Source organism: Neomonachus schauinslandi, chromosome 2 (assembly GCF_002201575.2).
Source record: "Neomonachus schauinslandi chromosome 2, ASM220157v2, whole genome shotgun sequence".
NCBI classification, from domain to species: domain Eukaryota; kingdom Metazoa; phylum Chordata; class Mammalia; order Carnivora; family Phocidae; genus Neomonachus; species Neomonachus schauinslandi.
In genome coordinates, this window is record NC_058404.1 from 69,436,841 (window position 1) to 69,460,853 (window position 24,013).

The window sequence follows — 24,013 nt, forward strand, 5'->3', positions numbered from 1 at the left end:
TGTGTGTGACTGAATAAACATAACTTCTTCTGAGATATATGGACATTTATGGCTTTATATTGAAATCATTCTTCATTAGGGATGATGAAACATAGAATGAAGACAAAATTGTACCATCAGATTAAGAGAATATGTTTCTGAATTTGAATGTTAATATTTGGTGCTTCTGCCCAATTTGTAATGCAGGACTTTAAAAAATAAACACGGGATGGCTATAGATTGTTCTTAAAAACCATCTCTCCCTTGTCTGAAATTATTTCTAGATTTCAAAAAGGGTTTGTCAAATTTTAATACTTTTCTTTCAGAATCAAATTAAATGACTCTAGCCACAAGTTATAAAATATTCTTGGATTTTCGTGGCTTGTTTTCACTAATTTAAACTGAATATCGAATCTATACGTCTGTCCTGTTACTCTTTTTTAAACTTTATTTAAAAAAAATTTCATGGTGGTGATATTTATGAAAGGAAAGGGTTACTTTTTTCCTTTACTCTTGAAGAGGAACTGAACTCGTTTGAGACTGTGACTCAGTTAACTCTGTTTCCATTCATTCCCAGAAACAAGCCACACTTCTCCTTGGGGAGGCCGTTAGGAGTTTAAAAGATTTGTTGTGGCGAGTGTCAGAAACATTCCCAACTTCATCACCAACCCTTTACTTCCACCTCTACTCTACCCACGGGAGACCACTTATATACCTAAGCGGAGGCAACAGCTGAATTCAGGAAACCATGCATCATGTCAGCAGGAACCAACTGCAGACTTTAAACTCTGTTCAACATGTGGATGCAGCAGAGAAATGACCTGTCCAGACAAGCCAGGGCAGCTCATAAACTGGTTCATCTGCTCCCTGTGCGTCCCGCGGGTGCGTAAACTCTGGAGCAGCCGGCGCCCAAGGACCCGGAGGAACCTCCTGCTGGGCACTGCCTGCGCCATCTACCTGGGCTTTCTGGTGAGCCAGGTGGGACGTGCCTCTCTCCAGCAAGGAAGGGCAGCAGAAAAGGGGCCACACCAGAGCCACGACACCGCCGAGGCACCCTTCCCTGAGATACCCTTGGATGGTACCCTGGCCCCTCCAGAGTCTCAGGGCAATGGGACCACGCTGCAGCTCAATGTGGTGTACATTACCCTACGCTCCAAGCGCAGCAAGCCTGCCAATATCCGTGGCACCGTGAAACCCAAGCGCAGGAAGAAGTATGCAGTGGCATCGCCAGCCCTGGGACAGGAGGCTTTGGTCGGACCATCCCTTCCGCCACAGGATGGTTCAAGGGCAGCTGATGCTGAAGTGCCTGGGTACGTCCAGGGGGCAAATCTGGCCAAGGCTGGGGAAAGACCCTGGAGGCTGATACGGGGCTCAGAAGTGCACGTTGCGGGCTCAGATTTTCGGCGGCGCAAGACCCAGGAGAGCAACATCAGGATCTACAGTGAGAGCGCCCCCTCGTGGCTGAGCAAAGAAGACATCCTCCGAATGCGCCTGTTGGCGGATGGTGCAGTGGCAGGTCTTCAGCCCGTGTCCTCCAAAAGCGGAGCGCGCTTGCTGGTGCTAGAGGGGAGCGCCGCTGGCTCTGTGCCCGGCTGTGGCCCCAGCCCCTGTGGACTACTCAAGCAGCCTTTGGACATGAGCGAGGTGTTTGCCTTCCACCTGGACAGGATCCTTGGGCTCAACAGGACCCTGCCGTCTGTGAGCAGGAAATCAGAGTTCATCCAAGGTAACAGTTTCACGTGCTTCGTGATTTGCAGCTGTTGGGGATTCGGGTTGATTTTTCTCTTTTCCCTCACTCTCTTTTTCGAAATGATTTTCTCCACCCACGTCTCACATTTGGACAGCAGCAGCATGTCTTTCCATACGTTTGGCATTCTTTATTTCCCAACTCTGGTAGGATATGAGCGTTCCAGGGAAACGCTGTACTCAACATGCAAGGGTAAGCCCACACTGTGTAATCTTTGCTCTCCTTTTCCCTCACTGCACTTCCCAGTGGCTTATTAAATCTAATTAAAGCCAGTGGCAATTTGCATGATGAGAAGAGGAAGCGGGGTGGAGGCAAAGAACTTGCTGACAGTCAGGCATATTATTAGAGAGATTACGGTGGAAGTAAGTAGAATTTCATTCCTTAGGAGTTTTTAAAAAAGTGAAGGGGATCTCCCATCCAAAAAGTGAAGGGGAGAGGGGATTATCTTTCTTCAGCAGATGGAATCTTTTTAAAAGGCCCAGAGCCAGACCATGTTAGATTTGACCATTTGGTTCTTTTACAATGGATTTAACCCCCTTATTTTACAAAGAAAATGAAGTGAAAATAGGGAATTTGTTCGGTATATACTAACCAGCTATATGGTTTCTTCAAGCCCATGACTATAATTTATTGAGCCTGATTGCTAAGACTCTGTCACATGACAAATATTTCGGCAGGCTCTGGGGTATGTAACCAGTCAGTTTAGTGGCAAGCAAAGGGGCTGGTCTGTGGCCATGCTCATGCCATATGAAGGATATTCTCTGAGTCTTGAGGCTGTTCCAGGCTTTGAATACAAAGTAGGGTGGGTCAGTGGCTCGTGTTTGAAAGCAGAATAATCCCAGAATTTGCTGGTATGAATCAAGGCTGGCCCAACAGGCTAGAAAGGACCACAAGGGGATTATAAGATCAAAGAATATTTCTTACTTTTTGTCATCATAAAATTTAGCATTTTATGGAGTCCAGATTGGAAAGGATTAAAATTCTTGGGAGTGGCCAAGAACTAAACTGTATTTCCAATGGCTTTGGGATTATAATTTAGTCTTAAAATGGGTACTTCTAGAAGTACCAGTGATTTACTTAGAAACACTTGGCATTCCTTACTTATCCTGGTCCATGTCTAAGTGCTTCAGATTCACAGGTATGTTTTGATGTCTCAACTTCACAAAATAGTCCACCATGATTATGCTGATGTGAGATAACCTCTCAGACATTTAATAAAAGGTTGGTAAAAAGTCACTTTTCTTGGGTGCTCACTATTTGCTAGGCATTATACTAATTGATTCATACAGTTGATAAATGCCTTGACCCTATGTTTCTCACAAATGAGCTATAAGGTAGGTACCATTATTATTTCCATTCAGTAGGTGTGCAAATTGAGACTTATTTAGCTAAAATAATTGGCCTCAATTTCCACAGCTAGTAAATGGCTAAGTTGAGTTTCAAACATACACCCGGCAAACTGCAGAACTTAAGCTGTTAACCACTGGGCTTAGGTGACTGTATAACTTATCATCCAAAGTGGAAAAACACCCTGGCATAAAAGAAGATATTGGTGAGCATTGAGATAATAGGCATCCACCAAGTCTGTCCTGGACAAAGCAGGGCGTAGCATAGGGTCACTCTTATTACCCTATACTGCCATTCACTATCATGTCATAAAGGCCCCTGGGCAGGGAAGGTGAATTCTTGAATAGATCCTGAGGCATGGTACTCCAATATGGTAGTTCTCTGGGACGCTCTCGGATGGACGTCAGGAGAATAAAGTAGTGGGTAGGAACTTACCAACCATGTGACCCAGAAATGTTACAGTATCTCTGAATGCCTCAGTTTCCTCAGCTGTAAAAGGACAATAATACCTACCTCATGAGGTTGTTGTTAGTTAGTACCTGAAAAACACATGGAATGAGTGATTGTCACACAGTGGATCTTCAATAAATATTGTCTATTTTTGTTACTACACTACAAATGTGAGGTACCAAGTTTACTGAGTTACTCACATAGCCTCCAAGCCTCACATATCATGTCTTTACATGACACAACCAGATCTAAAGCCCTGGTCTCTTGATTGCTCAGTTAAACTTTTCAATATCGGGATTCCTTGTATATATTTATTCTGTGCTCTGAATATCCAGCATTTAAAAAAAATATTTATTTATTTATTTTAGAGAGAATGAGATAGAAAGATGAGGTGAGGGGCAGAGGGGGAGGGAGAGAGAGAATCTCAAGCAAACTCCCACTGAGCGTGGAGCCCGACACGAGACTCGATCCCATGACCCTGAGATCATGACCTGAGTCAAAATAGAGTCAGATGCTTAGCCGACTGAGCCACCTAGGCAGCCCTGAATATCCAGCATTTGTGGGGATAAAAAGGGCAGTTGCACTCAATTTGAAGGAGGGGTTTATATCCCCATATATCTTGGTGTTCTTCTCTCATTTCAGACATAAGTGGTGATGGAAAGAAACCAACAAGGTTGTATCAATATGACTCTCCAGTGTGATGAGTTACCTAAGATTATATGTCAAACAATACTAAATCTTTCTTTGTGTTTTCTTTGATACCTTCTCCTATGTAGTTATTGAGAGACATAAAATCAAGCCAATTTCCTCAGGAGTCTATGACATAATTTAAATATAGTTATGAATGCTCTACACAATATAATTCTACTCATGTAGGCTATTATATTGATGTAAAGTACATAAACAGATCAGTTCTGGTCAGGGCAGGAGATACATAGACAGTCTTAGGTTCTTGGTATCTATCTCTATCCACCTATTTTTAGGCTTTTCCTGACATGTCTTTCCTCTCCCAATTTCCACAGAAGTGTGTATTTTCCTCTCGGATCCTCTTATTCTTCTTTTGGTCCAAGCTTAGATTTATTTCAGGCTCCCTGTCTACCTAAGGATGTGATAGATCTTACATAGTTGCCCAGGACCTATTTCTGATTCATTTTATATCATCTCTTTGTATTGTAGTTGCTCATTTAATCAACTTTCCATTCCCACTGGTCTCTAGGTCTGTGAAGGCAGAGACATTTCCTGTCTTCTTTAGCATTTCTAGATCCTAGTGGGGAGTCTGGCACATGGTAGGTGTTCAATAAATATTTTTGAATGAATGCAGGAATACATTCTTGGCCTATTCCACTGACTCTTAACAGTAAATCTGTATTTGCTTCTGCTTCCAATACTCAGGAGACAAATACTACCATTTTTAGTTCTAAAGTCAGGCTGAGATTTCTCCTGGAGGATCTTATAAAGAACTCACTGTAGAGGTAATGAAAAATGTCTTTGGCAACCTCTGTGTTATGCAAATAACGAGGTTTATAGAGCTTATTCTTGTGAGGATCATCAATATGGTCTGCTGGCCTCACACGGTAATGTAATTTGATAATGAGTTTTCTCTCGGAGGAGCTGTTGGATTATTTTAGGTATATATTTCTCTGATGATCTGGCTTGGTCTAAGAACAGGTATTTTAATATCTGGGAGAGTGAGTAGCCAGAAAATCCTGTGAGTAATCCTGCCCTAAGTGTTGTTTCTGTTCTCTGAGTGTTGATTAATGTTTGTGAAAATAAATTCATGCCCAGTACCAAGAACATAGTTCGTCTGTACTGTGAATCAAATATAGATATTTGGCTTATCTCAGTAAATCTTTCCAAGAAACCTTTGCGGTAGAAAAATTTTTTTAACCTTAATTTTAAGATGGAAAAAAGGTAATAAGAAGATTGCTCTAGGTCATACAATGAGTTAGTTATCCAGAAAGAGTTCTTGCCTTCTAACTTCCTTGTCTTTCCTATTTTCATCAATCTGCTTCCTTCAAGGAATCCTTTAAGGGGCCTTAAGGTATGACTTTTTTTTTCCCTCCATCACCGCAGTATATTAGTACATCTGCTTACTTTTTTTTTTTTTAAAGATTTTATTTATTTATTTGAGAGAGAGAATGAGAGACAGAGAGCACGAGAGGGAAGAGGGCAGAGGGGGAAGCAGACCCCCCGCCGAGCAGGGAGCCCGATGCGGGACTTGATGCGGGACTCGATCCCGGGACTCCGGGATCATGACCTGAGCCGAAGGCAGTCGCTTAACCAACTGAGCCACCCAGGCGCCCAGTACATCTGCTTACTTAATATTGTGAACTAGTGCAGGCTATGAGAGCCTCTTTCTTTCTCAAGGAGGCAACAACCTTTAGAGCAAAAGTGATGTTGAGGTTACGATATGCTCGGCACTGTTTTAAGTACCGTGCATGAATTATCTCATTAAATCCTCATAAACATTTTACAAGGTGGATCCTCAATGAGAGACATTTTCTGAGGTAGATGTGGAGGCCCGGAGTAATTACATACTTTGCTCAAAGTCATGTAATCGCCTGTATGGGTAAAGGACACATGAGATGCGGAGGGAGATGTGAGAGAGTCCAATGCTATGATTAAATGATCTACCTGCCCCTAGCCTCTCAGATGAATCTTTCTGTTGATTCAGTCCGAAGACAAAAGGTCTCCATTATAAAGCTCATCTTCAGGTTTTGTTTGTTTGTTTTTTTAATTAGTAAAACTGTTGTGGGTGATCCTATCAGCAAAGACCCACTAGCCCAGGTTAGCTTGGGACAGGTTTTTGGTTGGATAACTTGAAGAATTCTATGTGATTCTCCTTGAATACAAAAAAGTATGTATGTGAAATTCGTGGACTCACTGACCCGGTACGGTATACGAGGCCATTTTCTGACAGGTGCGACTCCAAAGATAACCCCGAAAATGAGAAGGGTGTCCTTGGGGAGAGGCAAGGTTGTAACTAGGTAGGGGGTGCTGGTGGTGTGCCATGCCACAAAATCTAGCAATTACCACTGGAACAGAGTCTCATCCTGTGCATATCTACGTGGGAAATGCAAAATTGAATGGAAATATAGAATCAAAGGGCTTTTAAAAAAATCAGTTTCTGGAACAATGATGTCTTCTTCATCTGTGAATTTGTAATGAATCTCGTGTTATACATCACCCAGTTCCTGTACTGCATTTGGCATTATATGTCTATGCCTCACTTCATCATTCTGTAAAGAAGATACTATCGATACTTTGAATATCAGAGTATGCTGAGATTCAGCAAGATTATGAAATTTGCCCAAGGACACATAGCTAGTAAGCAATGGAACTGAAATTTGTAACCATTCTGTCTGATACATAAAGCCCCCTCAAGTGGATTCTCTTAACCCACATCACCTCTCAGATATAACTTGGTATAATTATGGGATAGTGGCAAAAATGGGCAAATTTTAGCATGGTGATTTCTGATTTGCCACTACTGTTCCTACTTAATTTCTGTTTTCAGTTCAACAATTTAACATGGGTAATATTTTTGTATAAAGGAAGTATGACATACCACTCTGAACACTGCTGCAAGGTTTTTGTTTTTGTGGGTTTTTTTAAATGGAAGCTGATGTTTACCAGATTTTCTTGTTTTACCATAAACGATCATAGATATGCAAACATGACTGAGCATATTGGTAAGTTTTCTGCCAAACTACCCTTGCAAAAGTCATAAATCATTTCAAGGGTCACCAGACACTGTATGGTGCTGATATATTCAATTTTTTTAAATAAAATATTTTAAAATGTTTACGTAAGATTAGAAAAGCAGACTACATCCATATAAAAGTCAAGCGCATAAGAAAACCCAGCACCCCTCTGTGATCTTCGATTTAGCGGCTTTGCCAAAGCTTCCCTAGCAGTCTGCACAGTAATGTGAATGAATCCCAAGGGACACCATTTTGGTAGCATTTAAGCATTGTACTATTTTTCATGCCCGGCATGGAAGATGCATTATGTATGCTTTATTTTTAGGATGCTGCTTTATTGCCACAGAGCTGCCATACCAAATTAAGGTAGCCTGGTTCCAGGAATTCTGTATGTCAAGGCTGCTTAGATGACAAACTGCAGGCACCCCACCAACTTCCATTTAAATTCATTGTAGATCCCAAGTCACTCCCTGTTTTCCAACTTGCATTGCCTCGTCTTATTATAAAGTAGGAGAAAAACAGTGTGTATTTTCCACTCTCTTTTCGAGTCCATGTGGGTATCACCGTATTTGCTGGGTGATGGGGCAGTTGCCAGAGGAGGGGGATGACACCTGCCCATTTCATGTTTTTCAGGCTCTCAGGACGGAAACATTTTGCAGGGAATAATGAGAATAATCTAGATGGCCCCAGAATCTGAAAACACATTGACTCAAAATCCTAAAAGTCTTGGAATCGAATCGAATCGAATTACGTTACAACAGAATATGAGAGTCCAATGAAGAGCAAACTTTCTTAAAAGCTTTCTTTGGGAGTGTAGGCATCACGTTTTATTGTTAAAAATCTGGACTGAAAGTACATTGTGTTATCAGAAAAGCCCTAAGGGTATTTCTTTAGCAATCAAATTGAGCTGGTCAGCTTAATGCATTTCATTCATTGGTGAACAAAAGTTTGCTGAGCATCCGCTCCAGTGTCCCCTTGTTTGCTCACTACATACCTTCGTAGACAAGTGAGGGGACATGGGGACCTCCTCTGCCATGCCTCTGCAGCTTGTCCCTTGATCCCACCCATGGCCGGGGTGGAAAGGACGATGAATGGTTACCACGGCGTGAAGGATGCATGTGCCTCTCAGTTCCACGCAGTCTGCTCCCTACTCCAGTATCACAGTCATCTTTTCTTCTTTTAAGAAATATGTTATTGAGCACCTACTCTGTGCCAGTGGCTCTTCTAGTCATTGGGGTCTACATCGGTGAACAAAACCGTCAGGAATCTCTGCCTTTTTAGAGCTGACACCAGTGGGCAGTGTGAGAGTTTGGTGGCCCGAAGGGCATCTCTGTCTGCCGCTGGTGTCAGGATCTACTCAGAACCCTTCTGAGCTCAAGGTTGTGGTCTTTCCATTAGGACTAAATCTGTTATTGTCTCTGGGTTGGTCTAAGGGCCACACAGGTGCAGAAGGACAAGACAGCCTCGCTCCAATTTCAGTTAATGGGCAAATATTGCAGTCATATTCTGTTGTAATTGCTAACATTTACTTTCTGTGTGTGAGGTGCTGTTCTAAACATGGGGAAAAAGCCGTACACTGATTCAAATAGCTTTGTAGTTAAGCTACAAGATTCCTTGGAACTTCAGGGCTATAGATGAAAATTGAGGGATTCTGAAAAATTTGTTCTATCATTCTCCAACCTTTTTTTTTTTGGATTTATTTATTTATTTGACACAGAGAGAGCATGAGAGAGAGCATAAGCAGAGGGAGTGGCAGAGGGAGAGGGAGAAGCAGGCTCCCTGCTGAGCAGAGATCCCAGGCCCCTGGGATCATGACCTGAGCCAAAGGCAGACGCTTAACCGACTGAGTCACCCAGGCACCCCCATTCTCCAACATTTTTGAGTGCTTTCTTTGGTGCCGATATCATGTCAGACTTTGGAGGTCCAAAGGTGATTAAGAAATAGTCCCTGTTCTCACAGAACACTCAGTTTGGAGGTTAGGAGACAGCTAAGCAATTGCACCATATAAAAAGGGTACGATATAAAAAGGGTATCTCAATGGAGATATTTTGAGGAGGCCTTGCAGGCATAGAGAGGGGGAAAATTTAGTTCAGAATGTGTGTGTAGGGTGGTGGATGGGGCATTGTAAAAAATTCTTGAAGAGCTAATGTCAGAACTGGATCTGAAGTCACTGTGGGTGGAGTGAGAGATAGGGTGGGTGTCAGAAGGGTAGAGAGAATAGATGTGTGAAAAACTTGTGACGGCAGAGGTGCTTAGGAAACCTCAGAGCTCTGAAGGAGATGAGGGTTTGGGAGGGTTGTGGGCAGGGATGAAGTGAGATAAAGCTGTGGTCTCCAAAGTGGCTGGGTTTGATGTCATGTAAGGACATGGACTTTATCTTGCAGATAATGGGGAATCATTGAAGGGTTTGAAGAAGGGGAGTGATATAATGAGTTCTGCATTGTAGGAAGGTCACCCTGGGCAGGAATTAATGGCTCCTTTATCTACATTAATAAACACGAAACTGCCCAGAACTGGGTCACCCCAATGTGACCAGGACCTTGTTCACAAAATATGATTGATTGCAGAGCCTGGCACAGTGACCACATCATCACCACCCTCAGAAGTCACATTTGATTTCTGTTTTTCTAAATGGAATACTGAGACAGGAATTTTCTGGGAATTTTCATTTATATATATAGCAGAAGTCCAGGGCAGACCTAGAAAGCAGAAGTTCCTGTCCATTAGTCAAAGGTTCAGAAAAGAGAAGGACACTTTGTTTTTAAAGTAGAACTGATGATTTAGATTAAGTAGTTTGTGACGGCGGAAGTCATAAGACATTCTCCTTTCCTGCTTCCTCAGCTTCACACTTAGCTAACTCTTAAGGAAATATGGAGTTTATTTTAACTCAGTCCAACCTAGAGAAAGCAAGTTATAAAATGAAAAACAGTTATATAAGTAAATAAATACTTTCTTTGTTGTTTGAAGAAATGTAGTCTAAATCACCCAGAAATCTATTTCTGAGACAGGTCTCTGTATCCAGGACTTGGTTGGCTGTAGAGAACCTATGCATATGAAATCTATGGAATTCTGCCTCTCCTTTTTATAAATCATAAAAACCTCACATAGGTTTGGTTCTTTTAAATATTTGACAGTGCTATATTTTCAGTATTTCATTGGATTCTCACATAATCCTGAGGTAGATTTGGAAGGTACTCTTCTCATACCTTGGGGAACTCAGTGCCTGAGTCAAGGTGGCTGAGGGACTCTGCTCACGTTCTGTGGAGACCAGTGATCAGTCAGGAATGGAATCAACATTTGTGATTTCTTTTTCTACCACACCCATATTCTTAGCTCCTTTTCAGCGAAGTTTCTTCCCCTTATTAACTGCGACGTTTCAGCACAGAGCTATTCTAGTAGGGCACTGTATTTCTTCATTTCTTAACTGTGTACTGAAAGCTCCATCTCTATGTTAGTCCTTCACTTGTTCCCTTCAAACACTTGTTCAACTGGCAAATATTTTTGTCTGATTGTCATTCTGTGTGCAACTTGTCTGTTTCTGAGGCCGGGGCCTTAGCTGGGATGGGGATCTTGTAAGGTCTCTGTGTTTGCTGTGCCTCACTGAATTCTTTCTGTCCGAAACCCAGGAACTCAAAGGTCCATTTGAGGATGAGTGTAAAAACTTGTGTTTTGAGTAAGTTAACAACATTTAAAACCCTGAGCAGAATTAAAATGTCATCAAATCCTTCCAATTTTCTCCTCCCTCAAGACTGTCCCAGAATCTTGCATTTCTGTTTTCCCTTCCCTCACATTCACTGACTTGTTCGCATTTACCAACTCTAAGCCAAGAGATCTTACCTGCTTCTTCACTTCAGTCTAATATTTTTAATTGCCAAAACCCTACTGGGAGAGACACTCTAGAAAAATAGAGCAGACAGTACTTAAGGGATCATTAACAACTAGACACCTGCTACACTGTCATTGGAGTTACATCAACACCAATAATTGCCTTTAACAATGAGAGATCCAAGGCATTAAGGTTTTCCTCCAATGTGCTGTTGATAGTTGTGGTAGAACCCGACAGAATTCATTTCCTATAACAAAGATGAGTTTCAATTTTTGATTGGCTTTTGTTTTCTTGAATAGGTTTTGGAGAGTCGTTTTTGATGAAGGGCTCTGAGCTGAACTGCCACTTTCCTTTTTGTCTTGTTCACAAGGAGTCTTGGAACAGTCTTGGAATCTGGCCCATATGATAGAAAGGACTTTTGATTTCAGAACTCAGAATGTTTTTACTTATTTTTGTTCAGTGACAAACACAGACAGACCCTCACAACTCCACCCAGCATGCTTAGCATTCACCTGTAGGTCAACAAAACCAGGCAGCCAGTGTTCGAAGTGAAGGGCATTTAATAAATCCAGGCAAAGGAGATTGTGTATAGGACTCATTCTTAGTGAATATTCACGTGCATCTTCTCAAAAGAATGTCTTCTTTGTGCTTTTGAATAGAGAATGACTTGGGGAAACATCAAAATTCAGGGGAAATATTCAGATTTTGGAAAAAAATAAGTTTTACTGGCAAGTCTCATTTTTTTAAGGCAGCTGTATAACCTTTAATTCACATGAACACCCACATATCTTTTGAAACCTGCTTTCTCACCACTCTGACAGTTAGAATTTTATCTCTTCACTGTTAAGATTTCTCTAGAGAGTGCAGTACTGCATCATTTTGACAAACCTGAATGTGAAGAGATGAATGCTCCTCATCTCTGAAACACTTCAGGGTAAGTTGCTTTAACCAGTTTCCTGTTTTCAGAGGCTATTTTTCTGTCATCCCTTCGGATCTATCAAAGTTCACTTAATTCTTTTAACAGCCATATTTTATAAAAAGTGGAGTTCTGTTCACACTAGTACTTGTGGCTCTGAGATCTGGAGCCATCCTGACTACCGCTATTATCTCGAGGGCCATACGCTCTGAGACGCAGGAAGGAGACCAGTGTGTGCAAAGGAACCACCGCACCCATGCTCAGCCTGAGAACTGCTACTCACCCTGCTTTCTTTTTGCTTCTGGAAATCCCCCTTGCCTGAGGTGCACAGATTCCCAGCAGGGCAGGACGGAACATTTTTATGTTATAGTCAGCATTCAAAATATTTTGCTGAGGGGACATGGATGGATGTGGAGAAAAACCCAGAGTATTAATTGAAAACCAATTACTCCTAGCAGCTGAAAGCTCCTTTTGGCAGGCAGTTTAAGAATAGCTTTTTAAATAATAGTATAGAAAATGTATCATTCAAAAAATCCAGTGCACTAAAGTAGAGAAATGGCAAATGAGAGACAGTATTCTCAAAGACTAGATCAGGGGTTGATACACTACAGTCTGTGGGCCAAAGACAGCCCCTTGCCTGTTTTTGAGTGGCTTGTGAGCTACATATGCTTTCTCCAATTTTAAATAGTTGACAAAAATCAAAAGAATAATAACATTTCTATGACACTTGAAAATGATGTGCAATGCAAATTTCAATGTCTGTAATAAAGTTTTATTGGAACACAGTCACATCCATCTGTTGACATACTGGTTTTGACTGCTTCCGTGCTATAGGAGAGTTAAACACTTGCTGGGTCAGTAGTTGTGATGGAGACCGGATGGCCTTCAAAGCCTAAAATATTTACTACCTACCTTTGACAGAGTGTGCTGACCACTAGGCTAGGTTATTGTATGACAGTGAAACTGATGCCATTTAAAAATATTTAATTATAAGAGAAATGTTTGTGGTAAAATATTTAGTAAAACAATCATGACAAACTGTAGATATGAGAGAGTCCCAAATAGTTTATTTTCCTTGCATAATTTTTGCCTCTTTCCCCCGGTGGAAGTGTCAGTGCCAAGAAGATAAATAGAAATTGGTATTTATTTATTAATTTATTTAGGTTCAGTTTCTAGAATAATGCTTGACACATAGTAGATGCTCCATAAACAAAGGAAGGCAGTCAAAGACCGATGGATTGTGTCATTGCATCATGTCTCTATGTAATAATAGTTATAGCAGAAGCTTTCTGGGATGTGCATATATGTTAGGCATCAGGTTGAGGACTTCAAATGCAAGAGCCCGTTTAATCCTAAAAGCCAGTTTGGGAAGGTACATTCTCACCCCCATTTTACAGAGGATGAAAGCAAGGCTTAGAGAGGTTGCTTAACTTGTCTAATGTTACAAAGCAAAGAAGTAATGTGACCAGAATTCAAAAGATCTGTTGGATTCCAGAGCCTAAGCTCTCACCAGAAGCTCTACTTCTTAAATTTCTAAAAACAATGCACATTTTGAGGTGAAAAAGAAAGGGATGGGAAAATACCAGAAGTCAGTATATAAATCACAGAACCAATTACTAAGCTCCTATCCGGAGCTTATAGATGATTTTTGTTTTCTTAGCTTTACATGTTAATGTTTTTCCACATTTCCCAAAATGAGTAGATTTACTTTTAATTGCTTTAAAATAAGAAACAAACGTTTTAAAGGAAAGGAAAAACAGCCCAGAAGGTTAACTGTTTCAGTTGTTTATGTAGATCATTTCCCTATTTCTCTGCGGGCCTCATGTGAATTGCTGAGGAAACGGCCCGCCTGTCTGTCTCCTGTATTGATTTGTGTTGTTGAGGTTCAGGATTAGGTTTCAACTCCCTTTGAATACTTCCTAGCCCTGAGAATCTAAAGTGCTGTCTGTGTATAACTTTAGTCCAGAGACACCAATGGGTAGAACTCCTTGGTGTTTATCTTTCGAAGTCTGAAGTACGCATGTCTTTGAAAGCGATGTTGTATCTTCCACTCATATTTGGTTACATTGGTCTCTACATGTGTCCCACTCACGATGGACTGCTTTTACCTGGACTTTACTATTATTATTTGTTAAATTGGCGTCATATTTGGGGTCCACTCATTTAAAATTATATTTATTATATAAATATATATAATATTAATAATATATAATATATAATATAATAATATTATATATAATATAATATATAATATGTTATAAATATTATATTATATATAACATATATAATATAATATATAAAATATATATTATATTATATAAATATAATTTATATTTATCTTATACCTAAGAAGACAATTAGGTCCGAGCAGCCCCAAAACCATTTAGGAAAGTCAAAGGAAAGTAAAAGGGGAGATGTCTTTTAGATCTATGTTCTTTCTCTATTTTTTTTCTTGATTGTGTGTTGGTGACGGTAGCATACTTCCCCAAATCTAAAGGACTTCTTGCAAACCCAGGCTGAAATTGCAAGGCTAAAAGGAGGAAGATTTTTCTTTTGAATAAAACTGGAATGTAGGGGATCTGAATGATCAAGAGAACACTACTAAAATTATTGAGGTCACTGTAACAGCAAATTGAGAGAGGTTAGAGAAGGCGACTGTTTCCTGTGGTAAAGGCCAGACAGAGATAAGAGCTCTACAAAAGGCAAACAAGCAAGACGGTAAAAATAAATGTCTTTATCCAAAAGGAATACAGTCATAGATCGAGAGCCTCTCAGGTTATTTAAAAAGGTTTTTAAAAATTCCTGTGATGTGTCTTAGACATTCCAGTCATAATTTCAGAGGCTTCTGTTGTCCAGGCCTGTTAAGAGTGAGTTTAGTGGGCTTTTCCAGATCTTTGTGACTTTTTTTTTTTCCCCCAATAGCATCATTCTGATTTTTAACTTATAAGCAAAGCCACTTAACATCATCTCTCAGTGACTTTATTTGTCAGAAATGGGGACTGGAAAGTGATGTCATTGGTTTTAAGCTTAAAGTGTCATATAATGGACCTTCGTGGTCTTCCCTGTTTATAACTTCACTTGGGCTCATCATTCTTTATACAGTCTAGCAGTGGCATTTCTAAACTATCAAGAGTGAGACAAAAACAATTAGAATGACAGATTTTTTTTTTTTTTTACATATCATCTATGTGCTTGTAGTTGAAGAAATGCATTTGCTTAAATGCACTTTGTGAGGTTATGTGTGAAAAAATGATCCATTACCAAGAGCATTACTCTTTCCTTCAGAGAAGAAAAAAAGTTTCCATCTTGCTTCTTTTTTCTTTCTTTGGAGATTATAGTAGCTGGTGTGAGCCATACAATTTCACTTTTAAATTTGCGACTTCCAAAAAATTCTTTTTCCATGGCCTCAGAAAATCAGACAGTTGTTATTACAAAGAGAGAGCAGCCCCTCTCAGACATTGAATAGACAATTATAAATGACTGGATTCTTTCCCTTTTTGTTGTGGCTGCTTTTAGATGTGGAATAAAACCACATTAACCAGAACATTGTTATTGGTGATTAGTGGCTTATTCCTGCACCACATCAATAAAACGTCTTGTCTCAAAAATCTTTCCTTTCGTTGTCTAACAGGGACCATGGAATATCATCTAATCAAACTTTTTTGGTAGGTGAGAGGGTGAAGCTGTGAGGGACTGCCTAAAGGCTCATACTGAGTCATGCTAAACATGCTAAAGTGAGTTTGTTTTGTTTTGGTTTTTTTTTTTTTGGATCTGTAGATGGCCGCCCATGTCCTCTCATTCTCTGGGACTCATCTTTATCTCCAACAAGTAATGAGACCCACTCTTCTGTTAAGCTCACCTGGGGAACTTACCAACAGTCGTTGAAACAGAAGTGCTGGCAGAATGGTCGAGTACCCAAGCCTGAATGGGGTTGTACTGAAATACATCACCACGAGTGGTCCAAGCTAGCACTCTTTGATTTTTTGTTACAGGTAAGTTTATCAAGTCAAGTAAGGGGTTATCTAAGGCTGACACTGAGTTACGTAAGTCTAACACTAAGGAATTTTCTATACTTTGAATTTTCACGAAGCCAGAGTTTAAGTTCTATAATGCTATATTTGGCAAGTATAATACTACATTGCAAAATTTTATATTCTTTTGGGAAATATTCAGAAATGTCCCTCAGCTCTCATATGAGTTTCTGAAGGAGTAATTCTTCAGTATTTCGGTCCTGCAATAGTCATACTCATCGTAGATCCAACTTATTGAGGAAACCTATCAACAACTCTTCAAGGTGCATGGTCTTCCGTCATTTGTGAGGTGAGTAAACTGATGTTTCATGAGGTGAAGGAACTCATCCACATTCTGAAAACTACTAAAAGCTGGAGTTGGGGTTCCCTGGGATCTGTTGATGGTAAAAATTTGTCTTCTTTTCACACTGTATTTCCATCATTCCACATTATGTTTCGATGGTCACTTGGTTATATAGGTTACAGCCACCATTTCTCTTGTTTTCTTTCTAGTAATTTTTTTTTGCAAATATTTCATTAAGATCAGGCATTGGAGAATAATAGAATAATAAATTTTGACCATCTATATAAGTGAGTGACACAGAATGTCACAGGTGTCTTATAACTCTTATCTCCTTTTGATAAAGATCTTATGACTCTCTTCATCCCCTCATTCTGATTACTGCTTTTCCTTTCCTCCATTTTAGAAAAACCTGTAGGCTGCTATTGTTGCATTGCTAATTAACATTTTGTGGAAATTTAGGACCATCTTAGGACATTTGTAAAACATTCTCCTTTGTTAATTCCTCTGTGTGTGTGTGTGTGTGTGTGTGTGTGTGTGTGTGTGACATTTTGGGAAGGAACTAGAGAAGGATAAAAATGTAAGAAGGAAACCAGAGTCACAGAATTTCAAGGGATTAGGAACTTTCCAGAAGAGGATGATTTATGGTGTCAGTGTTGCAAAACCACCAGTGAGAACTGAGCTGGAGAGCAGGCCAGCAGAACTGGCAAGGAGGCAGTCAGAAGTCACCAAAAACTGTTGTAGAGTTCAGTTATGAGGCTCAGACTGGTCTTAAGCACTGTATATATATTATCTCATTTTTCCATTTAATTAACATACTAACTCTGTGAGATAGGCATCTCCTCTCCATTTTGTGGGTTGGCAAAAGGAATACTGAAGCATAAAGAGGTTATTATTAAGAACGGTGGAAAGTCTGAGATCTTACCTTTCTCACAAGCTAACAAATTAACCAGCCACATGTTCATAGATGCTAGCAGAGGACAAAACATTCCTGGGTCAGAGACAGACAGATTACTTCATTACAAGTGGTATAGCAAGTGGCGTGAGCGTCATGTTCCTTTGCCCCTCATGTCCCATTGGGATGATAGAGAGTAGCCCTGGTGAATGCTGCATGTAGGGTTTTGTATCACTACAGGGGAACTCTAAGCTTAGGAAACCCCCAATCTTATAAGAGGTTTCTAGCAAACCTGTCCAACATTGCCGCAGAAGGAGAAATTATCTTTATTATCTTGGTGAGGAGATACATCAAATCTGCCTTTCACATCAGTGGGAAACACTCTTTGTATTTCCCAAGGTTGTTTGCTATACTAACATCCTTGAAGAGACAGTACAGAGCAAAACCTCATCTAAGATGTGCAGAAATGTCATGGAGAATTGTTTCTCACAGTTACCGAACTTGTTCGTTCTTACAGAGCTAGTAAGTTCCCAGATAGAGATTTTGGCAGGTTTGTCTGACACTAGATTCCATATTTTTAACTGTTATTGTATGGCAACTACCAGGGTATCTTTAGGTTAATGAAGGGAGTTGGTGTGATAAAATGTATTAGCAATAAAGGGAAGAATGAGTGAAGATTTCTAGGGCTAAGTAGGTAAAGGTACTTACTATGAGGCCAGGTGTTTGGGGAATAGTCAGTATAGAGGTTGAAGTTCCTGAGGGTGATGACTAGAGGCAGGAGGGAGAGGAGATCCATGAATATGGCAGTGAAGTCTATGAGAAAGGGAATGACCTTGAGGTTTGTAGCTGAAGAACATAAGAACTAACGTACACTGAATAGAGGGCAAACCCTTTTAGAAGTTGTCTCTAATGACATTTGTTTTAATTCTGGAAACTTCAACTAAATCTCCACCTACCTTCTGTCTTTGTCATTCTCCTTTCTATTGAGGAAAACTACAACTATCATTCAATCAATGATGATGTGTTTATTCAACATCTACTGTGCATTATACTGAAGAAAACTAACACAGAGGTAGCAAAGTAGTAAAGACGGTTATCCCCCCCTGCCCTACCCCAAGTTTGGTTTTTTAAAAAATCACTTAGGAAAGTATAGTATGAAACAAAAATAGATACGTGTAAGAAGGGCTGGATGAAACAATAGAAAAGTTCTTACTGGTATGAGGTTAAAAAAGGGAGAGGGCTTTGCCATAAAATAGTAAAGGAGGAAGAGTTTGAGTAAGATTGCAGGCTGTAAATGATAAAGAGGGTAGGCACAAATGTGAGGAAGGACACGGGGTTGGCAAGGTTCATATGATATTTAAGGCATCCTAAATATACCGTTTGTCTGAAACAGAGTCATTTAGGGGAGTAGTGATGCTCCCTGCCTATAAGAGATATGGTAGATCATGGAGGAAGAGAGCTTTTTTTCACAAGAGGTGTGTTCACATTGTAACTCCTTCTGTTCATTACCTTGACTGAGGAGGAATGAATTCCAACTGAGCCACAGTCTCCGGAATGCATCAGCAACTTTTATCATTGTGTCCATTGTCTGTGGTCTTGAGGATGAATGTAGACACATCACTATTATAAGTTTTCAAGGAAGACAAATATTTTAAGTCCTTAAACTAATACTATTAGTAATCTAACCATTATATAACACTTGCTATGTGCTTGGCACTGTTCTAAACACTCTGTACTGAGCACTAATATATTAACTTATTTAATCCTCATAACAGTCCTATGAAGTAGATCTTATCATTATTCATATTTTAGAAATGAGGAAATCAAAGCAAAGAGAAATTAATTAATTTGGCTAGAGTCACATAGTTGGTATCCAATAGAATCTGGAGCCCAACTGAGGAGTTCTGGCTTAAGAGACAAACTTCTAAGCAATGCTTCCTCCTATTCATTGTGTAGGGCAATGGCACCATCATCTTCCAATTTCCCAAGTCAAAAATTTGGGAGTCATTTATATGCCTTGTGATACTTACCCTCACATCCATACAGTGACCAAATCCTTGATATCTCCCCAATCCTTCTTCTTTTAGGTATGGCTTGTGCTCGTAGCTTAGTACAGGCTTTGTCATTTATTACCTGGATGACTTCCTCCAGTCCACTCAAACTGTATAAGCCAAGATCACCTTTGGCTTGAGATATTGGGCATCAGGCTGCTGCTAACTCTGTGGGAACTGCTTCTATTGTAGGTCAGTTCTAGTTGTAATCTACCTTCTTATTCCTTCTGCCTGCGGGAGATTGTGGGGGTGTCTTTCACATTCTTGATAATCCATGAAGATGTGATCTCTACAGGACTTTACTAGAACCTGTCCAAGTTATGACACCAATATTGGAGTTCCCAATTTTGGCTCTGGCTAAAGCACTGAATCTAAGTCAGAAGTTAATTCGATTGTTAAAGTTACTTTGGTTGGTATCTATATATCAAATTATATATGTGAGTATGGCATCTGTGAGAATAGACTTACATTTTTTCATTAATCCAACATTTACTTGCTTCCCATAGTGCAACAGACAAAAAGCTAATTTCCACTAGATGCTAAGGCATTTTACAATTTTACCAGTAAGGTAGGAGAATGAATGTTTTCCTCTTTCTTGCCAACCTTGAGAGGTGGAAAACTGATTAAAATTTTTACTAATTTTATGGAGGGCAGCAAGGTGTTGTTTATATTTCCAGTTTTTTCATTATGAGTGATATTGAGGATGTCACATTTTCAAATACTCATTATTTATAGTTCATTTTTTGTGAGTTGCCTATTCATATCATTCCCCTTTTTTATTGCATTCCATAGCTTTTCCTTATTGATTTATAAAAACATTTTGTATATCTTGAAAATTAGCCATTATCAATCCTATATATCTCAAATAATTTTTTTACTTTGTTGTTTTTCATTTGACTTTGCTCACAGTAGATATTACTCCAGAGAAATTTTACATTTTTTATAAGATTGTATCTTAGTTGACCTTTTTACTTCCTGTATTTAGCATCATACAATGTTTATAGAGATGTTTATTAAAAATATTTGCTGAACAAATGAATGAATAAGTGAACATATGTAGGCCATTTTTCATGAGTACCATAATAGTTATCTTTTAAACAATAATCCTTCCATCAATTACACTGAGATGTTTACTTTAAAGTCAAATATATGCCTTATTTAAATGGTGATTGGGAATGTGTTGGGAGTGTATTGGGTGGAGTTTGTTAACAATCTTAGAAAAGTTCTGCCTGAAGTAAACTAAAATCACTTGTTCTATGATGCTACAACAAGGCAAGAGAATACAGAACCCAGTTGTTAATTTTTTGTACACAACATTCTTTTTGTTTTACCCAATTAACAAATCTACATTCATAAAGGCTATGCCATTTTACTGGGTCTGTAAAATGTGATAGAGGCACAAATAACCTTTTATTCTTGAAGCGTGGGGGTATGAACTACAGAGACAAAAAGTCACCTCTGTTAGGGTGCCAAAGAATAGTATTCTAGAGAGAATTTGAGTTTCTAAGACTTGGAAAATTTCTATCAAAAGGTCATATAAAATAACCAGAATAGATTTAGGATGTATAAAACTTGCTTTTTGAGCTCATAGTCTGTACAATGGTTAGGAACCAGGCTTCTGGAACCAGCCTGCTAAATTTCAATCCAAATTACCAATACTAATTTTTTAACATTGAGAAGTTACTTACCCTCTCTCTACCTTGGTTCCCTCAGGAGTAGTAATATTGTTTATAGAGAGGGCTATTGAGAGAATTCAATATATTTACACACATGAAGGATTTAGAATAATGCCTGGTACATAATAGGTTCAGTGAGTGTTACATGTTAAGAAATTGATCATCCAGAAATAATAGTAGAGGTTAATATCAATATAAGAATTAAAGTATTTTATCATTATTTTTATTCATTAAATTGTAAGTCATTCCCAAATCGTTATATTTTTCTACTCTTATGTACTTATATTAGAGATCTTAGCCTATTAAGTTTTAATTATTTTGACTAGTCTGTCTTTTTTAATAAGCTGTGAATTTCTCAAGGGCAAGTCCCTGTCTTATCCAACTCTGTAACCTTTCAATTAGTAGCAGAGTATCTGAGAATGTCACACTCAGGACGTTATTATTATTTTTTTTGATCAAAGAAAACTACCTAGTTATATTAAAATATTGAATCAAAAGTATCAAATTAAAAATATTAAAAGTAAAAAAACAAAAGTGTAATTGCAATAAAGAAAGTTTTATTAAAATAAGATAATTAGAAGTTTAGAAAATAAAAAATCAAATGAATAGAAAATACTTAATATTTTTAACTCTTTAATGGAGTTCTTCCTGTACTTATATTTTCTAAGAATAACTGTTTATTTGATGAGCAATTAAGGAGTATTTAGTAGAGGAGGACTAACAGAGATGTGTTTTGAGAGATATTTGCTTCCACCTTCAACAAAATAAGTTACATATATTTCTTTCCACTTGGATTTGACAGACTTTTTTGGGCCCTTTTCTGTCCCAGACACTTGGCAGGTTTAGTGCTGGTGGTAAGATGGATGAGATGCTTCCCTGACCTCAAGAGTTATGCAGTCTAATAGCAGGGATAGATAACCATAACAGAATGTATCAGGAGTCATAATTGAGTTAAGTTTAACATCCTTTAGAAACAAATAAGATGCTACTAATTCTTCGAGATTTGTAGAGAGTGTGGACAGAGAATGTGACATTTAATCTAGAAACTGAAGACCTTGCAGAAATCAGGTGAGTACAGGAGACAGGAAGAGAGTTTCAGAGAGAGGGATTCTAAAGGGCTAAAGGTGTGAAAAAGTTCAGAGTGGGAAAAATTATCCTTATGGAAACTTCTTGTTCCATTAGGTATATTTTCCCCCAGGTGGCTGTGAGTAATAAACTTATGTTCATAAATTCAACGAACAACAATAATATGAATTGGTATGTCTTGTCCCCCTAGAGTTATCTTTTATCAGTCAACGCTCGTAGCTCTTACCTGGCTTCTAATGATTTAGTTCCTGAATATAATGCATTAGATTAATGGGTGTTAATCTTTGACCTATTCTCTTCCACTCTTTTTTCTATGCATCATTTTTTTTTTTTACTTAATGATGTGATAATAGTAAAAGTAAAAATTCCAATCGACTATCATCTAAACAAGAGAAAATATAACTTTTCACTAAAAGAATATTCGTTTCTGCGGGAATATCCAAATGCTAGGCAAAGAAGGATTCCAACTGTGGCCTCCATGATAGATTATGAAGGTCTTCCAAGCATCCCTTCCTTTTATCCCTACCACTCAGTGATTAAGGATTTTGCCTCAAACTTTCAGAGATCACTCACAGACAGGTGCTCTGACAGCAAGAGGCATACTGATCCAGGGTCTTGGACACTGGGATTTCTAATAGTTTGGGTCGGTTTCATTGTTTTGCAGAAATAGCACATTGCCAATCCAAGTAGCCTGTAGCAATGTATTTATTGTTAAGTCTGAGCAAGCAAATAATATAGTTTTTTGTTTATTTGCTAGCAAACAATGAGACATGATATGAGTCAGATGCTGTCTTGTCTTCAAGTAGCAAAGAAAGTGATTAGCTTTGGCAATATTGGTTAACATTGGTTGCTGAGTTGACAGGGATTGAGGGAGCAAAGATGGCCAAGGATCAGAGGGTTTCGAGAAGACATATTACTGCTTTTATTGTTGAAAAATCTTCATAATTTCTTTTTCTGATGAGAATCACAGTGGTTCACTTGATTAGAGAGGGTCACTTACTATAAGGTAAAGGACATGGGAGTGTGATATTTTAGGCATTAGAAATGACCAATTCTAAACTTCAAAGGTACGGATAAAAATATATTGTGGTTTCTGCAGAGTTTTAATTGTATAAAGCTACGTGTCCCCTTTCTTATAAATGAAATTCAAATGTCTGACTTTGACATAGTTTTTACTAGACACATGTTCATGCTTTGTCACTAGGAGAAATTATTTTCAGTATTATTGATGCTATAATACAAGGGATTATCTTACTTAGAGAGGTGTCAGAAGAATAACAAAATTATTTTGTGACATATAGTTTTATTCTTCTAAGTACTACTTACCATACATGAGCAAATTGGCCAAAAAAGTTGGTATTTACTGGGCACCTATGTTTAGATATATAGAGACAGGGGAGGTGATATAAAAAAGTTTACAGATTTGCTTCTGTATCAAAGAATATAGAGATTTTTGCAGAGAAAAGGATATAGATGAAATGGCTAACCTATGCCAAGAAAATATGTTTATTAAAGAAGGATTTGGGCTATCTTACTGGTTTGAGGAGGTTTGACTTATATATTTTTATTCAGTTATTTTATTATACAACTTTAATTCATGACTCTTCATTTTTAAATAAGTCATCACAGTTGGAGAGGGCACAAAGAACATTTTTATGCATATGTAGCAAAACAATACTTCACTTTTTTAAATAGCAAATGGTCATGTCAACCTGTCAAACTTGATGTCTAGAAGCAGATTTGTCACCTCATGCCCTGACAGTTTGCCCTCTTGACTTACCTGTTTCTACTCATAATATTACTATTTTAAAAATCTGTCAGGTCAGAAATTTTTGAGTCATCTTTGAATCTTCCTTTGCTTTGTGCCTCATATTCGAGTAGCACTAAACTTGGACAGTTCCTCAAAACCACTCCAGTTATGTTTCCCTTTTCATCCCTCCTAATGCTATCCTGATCAAACTCTTTATCAGTACAGGTCCAGATGTTGTAAGAGACTTCTAGCTGATCTCCTTGTCTCTATCTGCC

At 38.8% G+C, this 24,013-nt stretch overlaps 1 protein-coding gene across 1 annotated transcript in view; it reads left to right on the plus strand.

The window, feature by feature from the left end:
- Nucleotides 1-713: 713 nt before the first annotated feature.
- GASK1B (golgi associated kinase 1B) overlaps nucleotides 714-24,013 on the plus strand; it is a 44,694-nt gene continuing 21,394 nt past the window's right edge. The window contains exons 1-2 of the mRNA XM_021698850.1: nucleotides 714-1,705; nucleotides 15,747-15,961. Of these exons, the coding sequence (XP_021554525.1) occupies nucleotides 796-1,705; nucleotides 15,747-15,961 (1,125 nt within the window). The 5' untranslated portion in view covers nucleotides 714-795. The remainder of the gene's footprint in view (nucleotides 1,706-15,746; nucleotides 15,962-24,013) is intronic.